The sequence below is a fragment of the Haliotis rufescens genome, unplaced genomic scaffold (assembly GCF_023055435.1).
Source record: "Haliotis rufescens isolate VD_foot unplaced genomic scaffold, xgHalRufe1.0.p SCAF_2, whole genome shotgun sequence".
Lineage (NCBI taxonomy): Eukaryota > Metazoa > Mollusca > Gastropoda > Lepetellida > Haliotidae > Haliotis > Haliotis rufescens.
In genome coordinates this window covers 13,534,513-13,548,800 of record NW_025963890.1, presented here as the reverse complement: position 1 = coordinate 13,548,800, position 14,288 = coordinate 13,534,513, and the positions used below count along the sequence as shown (strand labels likewise).

At 38.2% G+C, this 14,288-nt stretch overlaps 1 protein-coding gene across 2 annotated transcripts in view; it reads left to right on the top strand.

Moving 5' to 3' along the window:
• The window catches only part of LOC124113739 (tyrosine-protein kinase Src42A-like), a 43,696-nt gene that overhangs the window by 8,734 nt on the left and 20,674 nt on the right, over nt 1-14,288 (top strand). For both annotated transcript variants that reach the window (XR_007222166.1, XM_046474248.2), the window contains exons 2-3: nt 5,190-5,311; nt 11,495-11,658. Coding sequence is in view for 1 of the 2 variants with exons in the window: in XM_046474248.2 (XP_046330204.1) it covers nt 5,190-5,311; nt 11,495-11,658 (286 nt within the window). In the remaining variant the exon portion in view is untranslated. The remainder of the gene's footprint in view (nt 1-5,189; nt 5,312-11,494; nt 11,659-14,288) is intronic.

Sequence of the window (14,288 nt, the reverse complement as noted above, 5' to 3'; positions counted from 1 at the left end):
ACAATATGTTATGTTAATGATTTTGTCTTCTAAATAATTACCAAACTATCAGTTCTTAGACCTATCTATGCCTATGAGTCAATGTCTGAGAAAGTAACCGATCTGAAAGCCTGCAAAGGGAAAGAATCTCGGCTTAGTTGTGGAGATGATCTTCATCTTGAGATGACTCATCGTGAATTGTTAACACAAGCTCCATGTTTAGCCTACTTGCCTCGGATAATTGTGTAAAATCTGCTCAGCAGCTTCATCTAGGATCGCTTTTGAATACTGAGCTAATTTTGGATTGACAAATTTCAAGCATGACAAAAGAAGTTAGTTCTTATTCTAAAGAAGTGAAGTTTATGTATGGGTGTCAAATCTCTACCCTTGGGATTTAGACATGTTCATTGTTCATGTATTTATCATGACAAAAATTTCAGTTCAAACTGAAGTAAGTTTGTTTTGATCATGTTCATGTATTTATCATATTACAAAACTTTCAGTTCAAACTGAAGAAAATATTTCATCATTCCAAATATTTTCTTCTTGGTTGTCATGTTTTTAAAAGACAGTGAATATTTCATGCCTCATGAACATGACTGGTGCTATGGTGTTCAATTATTACAAATACAGTTTATGACTGAAGCCACTAGTTCAAAGCCAATGTCTAGAACAAGTTGGTCAGTCTGGTAAGCTGAGCTTGTCCCTATATAAACATGAATATCTCCTCCAGAAGATGCAAAGAGACAAGTTTGGGCCGGTGTCAACTGGAGGAACATTGCTCCTTGCTGGTGTCAACTGCTGGTCCAGTTCTTGTTTTATACTACCTTCAAGAAGAATGATGGTTTGAATGAAATACAAATTCAAAGCACAAAATATGACATTCTTAACAGCATGTTTAATAGCCGATATGTAATGTGTATCACATTGTCATTTATTTGGCACAGACTATGGGTTCCTATTAAATCCTATTTGTCAATGGATATAGCAGTATATTTGCATGTATCTATACAATAGGCTGTCGAAATGCAAGTTTTGCACGTATGACCCTCTCCATTTAATATTGATGGGGGAAATCATGATACACTGTCTCCCGATAAGATATGTTTCGCAATACTTACTTTGCGGCCATTTTTACCTTTCATTGTTCATAGGGCATAAACACTCCTAAAAAAGCCTTGAATCTTTTTGAATTTCTGGTCTCTTATTTGAAAAGAAATATGTCTCATTTCAGTCAATTTTATGAAAATTTCAGATAAAACTGTAGTGTTAACACCAGTTGAAAGACTAGAACAGAATTTAAGTCTTAAAGCTATGTACACCGTGCCAATGTAGATATTGCATAAATTAATAATGATCAAATTCTATGTATGACCAATTTTGCCAAGAAAGTCATTTCATTGCTGTTGTAAATGTTTCATGTGTAAAACGATATGGGATTTAAATATGAATTGGTATTGGTAAATTTGTACCGTGTATCATAATATCAGCGTTAGAAATTGGCTCTAATCCTATAGTCCCTGCCCAATAGTTAAGGTATCATAAGGACTAGTAGAAATTTGCCCTGTTTATGGGCTTTGCTATTTGTTATCATTATAAGGACTAGTTGACTAAAACTGTTAGTTTCTATTGCTGCATATTGTCTTAGAAAATTGTCAGCATGATCATTGCACTGATGTATTGGCGAGTCATGACATCCCTAACCTAGATTCCATCTTACTGGTGGCTTCCTGTCTGGAGTGAGTGAGTGAGTTGGGTTTAACGCCGCTTTTAACAGTATTCCAGTCATATCGCAGCGTGTCAACTTAATGTGGGGGGAAAGCCCGAAGTGATGCAGGTTTCAGACGTTTACCACTTCAGTGAAACCCACGAGCACTGGTATGGTGCTGACAAACCTAGAAACATAATTGGTGCGAACCGGGATTCGAACCCACAATCATAGGTTTCTGGCGTGCCCAAGGGATGCAACTCTCCACAGTGAATCGCTGCGCCTCTGACGACTGGGCCACCCGTGCCCCCTCCTGTCTGGAACTGAGTATTGGGTCATCAGCTGCATTCCTCATATTGGTCCATATCACTAATACTGTGGTGAAATGATTGCAAATTTGCTACTTGCTCAACATAATTTCTTGTTGTAATCAGCTGCCATTGTAAGCAAAGCAGAGTTTGCACTTCCAACACACAAAACAAATCTCAATATCATTGTCCAAGGACCCCTTGACTTTCAATTTCAAACATAGAGCTAGCGAATTGGTTTACCAAGGAAATGATGGTTTCCCTATAAACCCTGGTCCACAATGGCGATACTGTTGCCTTGTGTAGTGTCAGTGGACAGAGTACACGAGCAGTTGTAGCAGGTCAATACACTCACTGCGGACAGGTGGTGACTGTGATCCTGCTGTTGACTTGCTTTCATGTGGCTTTTCCTCATGTGTAAACGACCTCTGGACAGTGACTAGATACATACCGTCTTCTCAAGATCACTTCTGTTGTAATGGTCGGATGACTGGTTGGCACATATATTGGGATGTGCTTTTGTGTTGGTTGTGTTGAGTTTTGATTATCCCAGGTTCTTGTGGGAATTTCGGCCTTGGGTGTCTTGGGTTTTGATGACTTGTGGCTTCAAGCCGCTTGGAACATTGTGTCTGGACTGAGAACCTGTTTCGATTTTTGAAGATTTCTTCTTTGGACCTGTTGCTTTTTCAGATGTGATTTGTGGATTATGAGCAAGTTGTGTGTGGGGAATTGTAAGGAAGGTGATTCTCAGCTTATGGAACACAGATATTCCATGGTGAAATGATTCTTGATTTTTGCATATGTAACCATGGTAACTTGCAATACTCTTGATCAGAGGATTTTCATCTTTGATGTTCAGTAATTATGGAACTACCAAATAACAGATGACAGTGTTAGTCTAATAATCTGGTATTTTCTGTGGAATGTGCTTGTTTGCCTTTGAATCTGAACTTGAAAAGCTCTCTTACCAAGGAATTGATAGGTGTATGATTATGATGATATTACTTTTCCTTCATGTTGCTATTCCTTTGAGATATTGTGTAGCTTTAGTTGTTCAGAAATTGTCATTTTTATGCTTTAAAGGAATATGTAGGAAGGGGAATTATTGATTAGCTAGCTGTGCGTGTTTCTGTGTATTTTCACTTAATGGAATCATGGTTTTAGAGTCAAGGAACAAATTGTTGTATAAAATCGATATTTCAAGAGGACTGTTTTATCACTCCAGTGTGGATTGTGGAAATAACAGTTCCTGGAGCTATAAACACTAGCCTTATTCACCAGTTGCAGGTTGGGCATCAGACAGTCAGATTGAACCTTTTCTTAATCACCCATGTCTGCTTCAGGCATGTTTTATGTGAACTTTTGACATGACAAGATAACTCTGTCAGTGTAGAAATTAATTGTTGATAATAAACAGAATCTGCAGCAGCGTTATCAGCAGACCTGCTCATCAGGTGTCCAAGTCAAATGCTCCTTCATCTCACTGAACCTCACCAGGCTCTCTTGCTTGGCATGATATTGGATACTGCTTGATAGTGTTGCAGTTGTTTTCAGTTGACTCAAGGCCATGTTCCAACTGGATATGATCATTGCTGTGATGTTTCCACTGTTTGCCTATTTCCTTCTATGTATGCTTCGTTTATTTCTAGTTAATGCTGTACACCACCATAGAAATAGGTACACATAGTTTAGGTGTACATGTCGAGCTGATAAGAATTAGTAGGCTGTTGACAAGATTTGTTCATCAGGGTTTTAATCAATATCAATCAAATATTCAACATGTTTTAGGTGTGGACAATGGCGTACCATTCTGTGGAATCTTGTTAGAAATATTTCAATTGATCTGTTCAGGAACAAGTTCTTTGTTCCTACTTTTCCAGCTAAACAAATCGCAGTACATGTTCCAGCTAGGTACATCTGTTACCTTGTTTAAAGACTCCACCTTGTATGTTGTTCGTCCCACCTTTCCTGTTCATTGTATTTATGAAAGGCGAACCTGCATGTTGACAGCTTCCCTGGCGATCTGGTTTCAATGTTGTGCTTTACAGAGGACTGGGATTTGTTATGAAGTATACTGTTTTCCGTGAGGTTACAGCTGTATATTAAAAGATGTTTGAGCAGGTCATATTTCAAGGTATTTGTGATGATTACTTGAGTATTGGAGAGTATATTTTATTTTTAAAAAGTTGCTAAGAAAGGTTTCAGGTGTGCAGGTGATGTTTGAGGTATAAATGATGCTTTTCTTAGATCACATGTAGATGTATGACTATGAATATACATTAGGTTTTTCAGAAGATATCTTGCAAGCTCAGTGATATATTAGGAGTTCAGTTTTTGAAAGTGTAACGAACGAAAAATAAGGTCACGGAAAAAAATATGGTTATGGAATTGATTTTTCAAGATGATGTAGTAATTTCAAGCTGTGCATGTTATACGGGGACGATACCCAGATTTTCAGCTGTAAAGGTGAATATCGATGAAACACATTATACACTTTTTTGAGGCAGCGATTCCAAGAAGCACATTAAATACATGAAAGAGGCTGTGTTGAATAAGACATGCCCTGGACATGGGGTCGGTTCAGGCCCAACCTGAAGCTGTGCTGTGGGGCCCAGACAGAAAGGTAGAAATATTCTCCTGTTTGTTCGCACTAGCCGATGGAGACATTGCAAATATTTGTGGCAATCTCTTCCACTTGTCCCTGTTTACTAGTTGCTCAAAAGAATAATTGAAGCTTGTTTATTGTGTACGTTTGTATGTAGTTCAAGGCGAACCTTTCAGTGATCTTTAAATACCATACATACATGTGAATAGACATAGTTTTGTTATACCGATGTCATTGCAATTTTTGTTTGCATATCTGTATTTTCACGCTATGATTCAGAAGGTACTTATGCCTTGTTTAATAAATACTTTTTTGTCTCAAATGTTTGAGATGTGTTTAGGTCGTTTGCGCATTGACACGTTTCCAAACAAAGGTGTTTTCTTTAAGAATAGTCAAACATCATTTGGTTTGAATGTTTTTAGGGGGAGGTTAAAAAACTAACAGCATCCTGTGGCTTCTCGTGTGAATGTTGGAATGGTAAAGATGGATTATAGGGTTAGCATGGAGATGTCCATGTTGTCTTAATGAAGAGTTTGATGTGTCATGGCAGTTATTAAAGTTATATATTTTCATGTTTCTTGTCTTTCAGATGGTATTTCGGTAAAATCAAGAGAGTGGAAGCAGAGAAGAAGTTATTATCGCCAGAAAATGAACACGGGGCATATTTAATTCGTGACAGTGAAAGTAGAAGAAACGACTATTCATTATCAGGTAAGAATGATTGATGTTGTGGTTTTTTTTAAAAAAGGAGCATTCCTGCTACAAATAGTTAATCATGTGTCACTAAATAGGCAATAAGTTGTTTCCAGTTTTCATCTCGGCCTGTATCAGCTCTGATAACGTATGGAGGTCCCTTGATATGGAGGTCAGTGGGTCCGTGACTTGTGAATGATAATTGAAAAACAAACGAGAGTGTAGGCTGCAATCTGATTGGTTGAAAGACAGGATTGAGATGAGAGGTTAAAAGCGAGCAACATATGTAGAGCATAAACGTGTGTAATTTCATTGTTGGTCATTGAAATTCACTGTGCAATTCGAGATACAATAAATCCGGATAAGTAGAGCATTCTGGATGTGAGACCATTTTATATAGTTATTTTTTTCAGTTTTCATATAACTGGTTATGACAAGTGGGATTTGATGTAATTGCGTTTATCTTTGTTGACAGGCTTAGAAGTTGGCACTAGTCCTATAGTCCTTGCCAAATTGCCCAATAGTGAAGGTATTTTAAGGACTAGTAGGTGAATTTTTAAGGGTTTTGCTATATGTTATCATTATAAGGACTAGTGGACTAAAACAGTTACTTTCTATCACTGTTGACCCTGGGCCAGAGCTGGGCTTATACTCTATTTGTAGACAAAACTGTGATCATATTATTAGACACATGAATATTTCATGTACTATTTCCTGATAAGATAAACACACATCTGTAGGCATTGTTCAGTATTATGCCAACTTGTGGTTTGTTTATGAGAATGCGGTCCCACCACATACTGATGATGTTCGTAGCCTGCAGTTGAACATAGATCTCTATTCAGTGTGACAATCTCACTGGATGGTGTCAATGTTTACTCTTCATGCAGACAGTGGAGTAGCAGTCAGTACTTTGCAGTAAACATGTCATCATACAAGACTGCGAGCTGTGTAGGAAGCTACTGGGATGGAAATAGACAGAGCTTGATTATGGCAACAAATAGGCTTACATGTGACAGCTGTCTGCTTCAGTAGTAGCAACACGTTTATTGCACATCCTATACTTCAGCTTAAGCAGGAAGATTTCCAGTTATTTTTTTAATTTCTTGAATCAAGCTTGCTAGGACCAATTAGCTTGAACATACCCCAGCATTAGAAATTGGCACTAGTCCTGTAGTCCTTGCCAAACTGCCCAATAGTTAAGGTATCCTAAGGACTAGTAGAAATTTGCCATTTTTATTTGTTTTTTGCTATATGTCATTTTAAGGACAAATTGACTAAAAATGTTAGTTTCTACCCCTGATACCCCATTTTAATTTATCCAGTATTGACATTTATGGTTTTATTTACTAAATTGAAGATAGAATGTTAGTAATTATTTTCATTTGCATCCTTAGAATTTCATTGGTATTGAATTTGTAGTTTTGGAGATGCAGTAATGTATGATCATGATGATGTAGGCATGAAACGATAAATTGGTGCACCGGTGCATTGAGAGTTTTCATGTAATGATACGGTACATGATGCAAGATGATACTCTTGCTGAAATGAATTACATACTACATACATACTCTTTTAATGACCCCCAATGTTTTTGTCAATCGAGTGTCGCAAAATGTGTTGTACTTAGTGTTTCAAGTTCACTACTTAAACAGCCGCTTCAAACATGTGTCTACAGCTAGCTTTTCATTTTGAACCTGCTCTGAAATATTTATTGTCATGATTTTTCCTTCGATTTGATGTAAATTTATGCATTGTGATACGCATCATATTGTATATCGTGATATGTATCGTATTATGACCTTGCTGTATCTGTTCACCCCTAGTGTCATCGTATTATATCATATCATATCATAACCTATCATGACAAACCAGTCCAGTGTAAATTTCTCAGCCATTTGATGCATAATTTTCTATTGGGTATTTGAGATTAAGATGTTTTGTTACATTTTGAATGCATTTCCTAAATTGTTTCTATTGGAATTGTTTACAACTGTTAGAGGCAGTAATAGGTCTTTTCAAAGACAACTTTCCTTGTCTGTCCTTTCAATGAGTTTTGTGTCATACTATGTAGTCATCATTACATCATTACATGACTACAGGCCAGACCAGGATATGCAATATGAACATTTACCTGAATTAAAAATGTTAAACACAGGGAAGCAAGAAGGAAAGATGTGTTTAACAGTTAGGTGATAAACATTAGTGTTGGGATGATACACCGATGCATTGGTGGATCGCGATATTTTACTTCCTGATACAAGTATTGTTCACAGTCGAACACTAAGTAAAAAAATATTGATTCATACCTTAAATGTTTACTTAAATGGCGGTTACACCAAGCACTTATTAGTAGTGAAAATTAGTGGTGAAAAAGGAACTATTTTCATCCATTGTGCCATACTTGACACTGCCAACTGTAAATCATCAGTGTGCCAGGTATTTTGTCTCCCTGTCTGTTAAAAAGATGGCTTACGCACCACAGATAAGAGCACATGCAAGTATCATGATACATATTGGATCGTGAACAAGGTATCGTGATATGTATCAGATCGCACATGTTGGTGTATCATCCCAGCCCTTATAAACATAGTGTTTTCAATATAGAGCTAGGTTATCTGTGATGTTATTATTCTTTCCTAATTAATTTACAAGAAATGACCTCCATATCATTTGGCGTTTATGGTGGTAAAAAGGGTGTGCACACCTGCATAAATGAAAGAAAAATACTGAAGCCAATTCTCAACAGTTCTGTTAATTCACAGGCAGTAAACTCTCCAGCAATCACATCTTGGGCACAATGGACCATATTGTTCATATGTTCAATAATCAGAGAAGCTTGTCAAGGGAACCACAACATTGTCAACAGAACTTGCATTGTTCTGAGTCTGAAAAGTCCTGCTTGTTTCCCACAGCAGAGTTAATTGATAAAAATGGAAATGTTCACTGATTAAGGTTTTATGGCATGTGATTGAGCAGCAATCCATTTGGGAAAGTTGCCTACAAGGTCATGTATATAGGCATCATGCAATCTCCAAATCTGTACTTCTGAACTTGAGAAACTTTCACAAACTACCGTAATAGGCTTTTGATTTGAGTGAGAAATGGTAAGGATGTAGATCATTGGAAGTTTACAAGTCTATTTTACTTGTTAATCCAGGTTTATGATATTAAATGACTTTGTCCGTGATGTATGCTCTGTGTTCAGCCAACATGTGACATTTTTCGTTACTTGACCTATTTTTGGATTAGTTTGGGATGAGTGGTTTAGTCTAGCTGTAAAATCGTTTACTCATTTAGCATTAAGTACATTGATTGCCAAAATGTGCAGAATTACCTCCCTTCAATGTGCCAGGATCTGGTTATCATTTGTTTGAATCCTGTATCTGCAAGGATATAACAGTCTGCTATGTTTTGCCCAGATTCCCAACCCTTGCTGCCTGAATGTTGCATTCTCCCTCCCAGGTTATCTCCTGACCTATCATGTAAAATTACAGTGGACTGACATCACATCACTCATTGTTGTGAGAGGACACAGTTGGCCCATTCGTCTCAGGGTTCCAATCCCAGTTCACCCCAAAATTGTTTTTGAGCTTGGCAGCACTGTTCCCATCCTCGGGGATTTCAGCAAAGTGCTAAAGTTTAAGACCTGCATCACTTGGGGCTTCACTCCCACATTAAGCTTGACATGCTGTGATATAACTGGATGCTGTTCAGAACAGCATTATGCCTAACTCACTCACTGGTGTGATTTGCCAGAATAGGATATGCTGCAGTTTTATGATCAGTGTGTATATAGACAAGATAACTGCAAAATAGATTCAGTCTGTAACTTTCTGGAGGAGCACCCATTATCAGAGGCAACAAGTCTTGGTGACATGATTCTGTTTCATTTTACATGTGACCTGGAGACATTGTTAAGTTAAGTTTAAAAAATATCATTCTTGTGCTTTTTGGAGAGAAAAAACCCAACATTCAGCCTCGCTTGACACCACCAATGGAGGAAAAAAAATGTCTTCATGACCTTACTCAGGAACTACATACCTCCGCATCCACAGGGTGAGATACATCTGTTGTGCTGCCATTTCACTCCACATGACGAGAGATTTATGAGATTTTGTTCCATGTCTGCAGTTTCTGGTGGTTGAGGACACTGAACCTCTTCAGCCTTGACCCTTTTGTGTTCACACTAGGTGGCAGAATCAACATAGACACTCAATTAACTTTTTTGGTTTGAAATTATTTATTTTTAATTTTTATTCTGCCATCGTAGAAATGAGTGACTTGGACCCCCCCCCCCCCCCCCCCCCCCAGCATCGAGTACACCACTTAACAGGGTTCTGCATACTGTGTCGTCACGATATGGCTGAAATATTGCCGATGTAACGTAAAGCATAAACTCACTCACTCTGCGTCCTGTGTACTAAAACTAAAAGGTGGGTGGCATCCTCTGCCATGACCGACCTGCCCAGCATTGCATACTAGACCATAGAACTTAGCAATTTAGTGAAACCCATTTGTGATTAACAGTGCAATGAAAGCCTCCAGATCAAACCAAGATTGGCCACTCTATGGTGCAGGTGGAAATATTGTACAAAATTGAACAGTTAACTTCCGAACCATGGATTTTGACAGTTTCCTTTTCCAAAGGATAAGCCTGCGTTTTTGTATTCCACACTCACGCTACATCCATGAGTCGTTCCAACCATGCTTCTGGGCACTGGTGTTGTGAGCACAGCGAGAGCAAGGCTGAGTCTTCTCTACTCAGTTATGTGTGTTGGATTTGCAGTGCTGAATATGTCCCAAGTACTCCATGTTTGTGATAAGAGCCCATTAAACCAGGCATCTGATGGTCACGGTGCCTGCTGAGTAGGAAGTGTTTGAAGAAGGACCAACAGGCTTGACACTGTGACCTGGCTGTGACCTGGTTGTTGCTCATGATATTAACCACTAGTTGTCTGATCTAGACTTGATGACAGGTCAACATGATTCAGACTTCAATATTGCTGACTGACTCACGGTGTGATCTCAACCCTTCCTTGTTTGCATCAACTGTCGCTGCATTCCCATACAGTGCATATACAATGGTAGATATTGATTTTCTTCTTCTATGCATTTCAGTGTAGAAAGAGAAGTATAAAAAAGCCTACCATGTGTACATACAGACAATGTCCTCATGACCAATACCAGTGGTTTGAAAATGATGATCTGTTTGTTGGATGAAAAATCAATCTGAAAAATAGCCATGACAAATTAAAATGTTGAAGCTTTGGAATCTCTTTCTTTCTCTTTTGCAAGGTTTGTTTGATCAGTCCTGTGTTATTACGTTTACTTTTAAATATTTCAACCTTGCCAAAGTTTGCAAAAATAGGTGTAGGGCCGAGTTTCTTCTGCATTGTTGTAATGCCCTGACGAAGGGGACATCCTGGTATCTGACATTTCTCAAATCAATCATGTCTAATCATTGAAGTTTGGTCAGCTGGGATATTAACATCTGCCATTAGAAAATATTGTACAAAAATTTAATAATGGTTCAGAATTATATCTGTAGCCATGTGTTTCATATGTTGTCAGAGTATCTAGCCTTATCTAAGGAAATATTACTGTAGGGCCCATATGCTGTGTTTGAAATTTAGATTTGTCATTTAGGTTTGATTCTGAGATATTTAACCGGGGAAGATCCAGGTTAGAATAGGTCTTCAGCAACCCATGTTTACCCTAAAAGGCGACTAACGAGAATGCGCGGTCAGGCTCGCTGACTTGGTTGATGCATGTCATCATATCCCAATTGTGTACATCGATGCGCATGAAGTCAATCACTGTATTGTCTGGCCTAGACTTGATTATTTACAGACCTCCATCATATAGCGTTGAGTCCAGCGTTGACAACAAAACAACAAAACCAAAATCCTGAGATATTTGAATCTATGGGTCCCTAAACTTTTGACAATAGAACATGATATGAACCTTTTGACTTTTTTACAATCTATAAAGTGTTTGATTGATTCTGGCATTCATACAACGAATTGATACACATGTACCTTAATAAATGTCATTGATACCTTTGTCTCTTTTCATTATGCAAGTACCTCATTTTGGAGGGTTTACTTCATGACCCGTGGAAGTTATTCTGTAGTACTACTCATTTCTATTAAAGTTGATAATCTCACAAATACTTTACATCATTTGAATTCTTTTCAGTTCGTGATGGTGACACAGTAAAGCACTACAGAATTCGTCAGCTGGATGAGGGTGGTTTCTTCATCGCTCGCCGTGTAACATTCAGATCTCTTTCGGAACTGGTCGACCATTACAGTTCTGATGCTGATGGCCTCTGTGTCAACCTTAGGAAACCATGCTCACAGGTAAAACATCGCATGATATAAGATACAAAATGAATATATTTTTCACTATTCTGCTCCCAGTCGTCTAAGGCGCCAGAATTCGCTTTGCTGAGTTGCGTCCCTTAGACACGCCAGAAACCTATGATTGTGGGTTCGAATCCCGGTTTGCCCCGATTATGTTTCTAGGTTTGCCAGCAGCATACCCATGCTCGTGGGTTTCACCGAAGTGGTTAACGTCTAAGACCTGCATCACTTCAGGCTTTCCTCCCACATTAAGCTGACACGCTGTGATATGACTGGAATACTGTTAAAAGTGGCGTTAAACCCAACTCACTCACACTCACCATTCTGCTACATACTAGCCATCTGCTGATGGTGAAAGTTGTAGACCACAAGGAAATGTTACCAATTTACTGGTCTCAGATTAGTTGACTAACCCAGACCTGTGAAGATCCGGGGTAGAATAGGTCTTCAGCAACCCATGCTTGATGTAAAAGGTGACTTCGCTTGTCGTAAGAGGCAACTAATGGGATCGGGTGGTCAGACTCGCTGACTTGGTTTGACTGGTTCAGACTTGATTATCTCCAGACTGCTGTCATATAGCTGAAATATTGCTAAGTGCAGCGTTAAACAACATGAAACAAATAAAACCGCAGAGGAACAGGTTTTTGCTTTCCATATTTAGGTGGGAGGAAGGTAATTGTATATTTTCCTGCATGTACCATTGTACTGTTCCTGGGTACGTTATGTATATTAACAGCGTTGTCTGGCTTGGCGCCTGGAAATTCAGTTTAAAGGAATGAGAAGAACCACATTTCTTTTTATGCCTCAACAAATGTCTGACGGTGTGCTTGCATGTTTTTGTTGCTGTTGTCGAACATATGGCTGTCTTAATGACATTGAGATTGATTTTTAGGGTACATATATATCATTTATGAGGAAATTGCAGTTTAATCAATCACATTTCTTCCCCTTTTTGTTTTTGCTAATGTATGCTTTGTGATTCACATAAGGAAGACATTTCTGAAGATCAGATTACTCCTATATCTTGTCAGTGCTTGTTTATTCAATGATTGCTTCTAATTTTGGTATGAAGGCGTTATTTTCAAGTGCATCAATAGTTTCAGGTTTAAGCCAGGCTGCTATGGTATAATGATATTGTTTCCTTTAGTGCCATTGTGGAATAGGATCAACGTGACATGACAAAAATAGGACAGTACCACAGTAGCATATTGCTAGATCTTGATCAGCAGTGCTCTTGTTTTAATTGCCTCAGGGTAGAGATGTACAGAAACTAAATATTATACAATTGTAGTCAGTAACTTGCTATTGATAGAGGTGATTTGGTAGGTAGGGACTGTTGGAGTGAGTGAGTATGGTTTTACGCCGCTTTTAGCAATATTCCAGCAATATCACTGCGGGGGACACAAGAAATGGGCTTCACACATTGTACCCATGTCGGTAATTGAGCACAGGTCTTCGGCGTGACGAGCTAACGCTTTAACCACTAGGCTACCCGACCGCCCAGGGACTGTTGGAACATGCCGTCAGTTGTCAATACTGTATTTCCTCTAATAAGTGTTTGGGTATGTAGTCTTTGATCAACATACATAGTGGTGCCTAATTTTTCAAGTATGGTGTTGCATAAGTTACAGTCACTAATAAATTGACATAAATAGAATTTTTTGTTCTTGCTACAGAATTTATTTCATTACGGAAAGCGAACATGAACATAGTACTTGTAATGTGAAATTGAAACAAAAGCTCTCTGTGTGGAATGTTAACCTAATACTTACAAGACACGGCAGTTTTTGTGTTGTACACAACTTCATCTCCAATGCTTTTTGAAGGCAGGCACTTATTTTATTCCCAACACTTATTAAAGGAAATAAGGTACATGATGGTGATGTACAGGAAGATCACAGCCACCCACTGTACAGCACTGTACAATACGTACAGTAGACAGGTGGTCGGATATGTTCATCATGTACAAACTCTCGCCCATTGTTTCTTGCCATCTAGACATGCAGAACACTTATCTACTCTTTGTTTGACAAGACGTAATCGGCTTTGGTACATGATAGCTAGACAGTGTGATTAATCATTGTTATGGCTGACAATTGACTGTAGATTCTGTATTTGTAATACAGTATTCATACATTAGAACTGACCACTGAGATACATGTAGAACTATATCAATGAACTTTAATGTTAATTCAACATGATAGTTCTACCTAATGCTAGTGAGTTGCTTAAACACTGGCAAGCACCAGGGATTTATCTCGGATTCTAAACCATTGCCCTTTTTGGGCAAATTTGGAAAAGAATAATAATTTTTTGAAATTGGGATTTCTTAAGAGATGTTATTTTCCTATCTTCTGAGCTAATTTAACTTTGAATCAGGTAAAAATAAGGGTTAAAGCCTTTTCCTTTTTATTGTTCCTGTTTTTAGTTATATACAATTACCTCTACAAAGCCATAATATTTGTTGTAACTCTATCAACATGAACTGACATATTTATATTTCCCTTTGGGGAATTTTACTGACATTTGCTCCAGACTTGGGACTGAATATTGGCCTCAGAGCAGGTCTAGATAACCCTGTGAGCTTGCTCCAGACTTGGGACTGAATATAGGCCTCGGAGCATGTC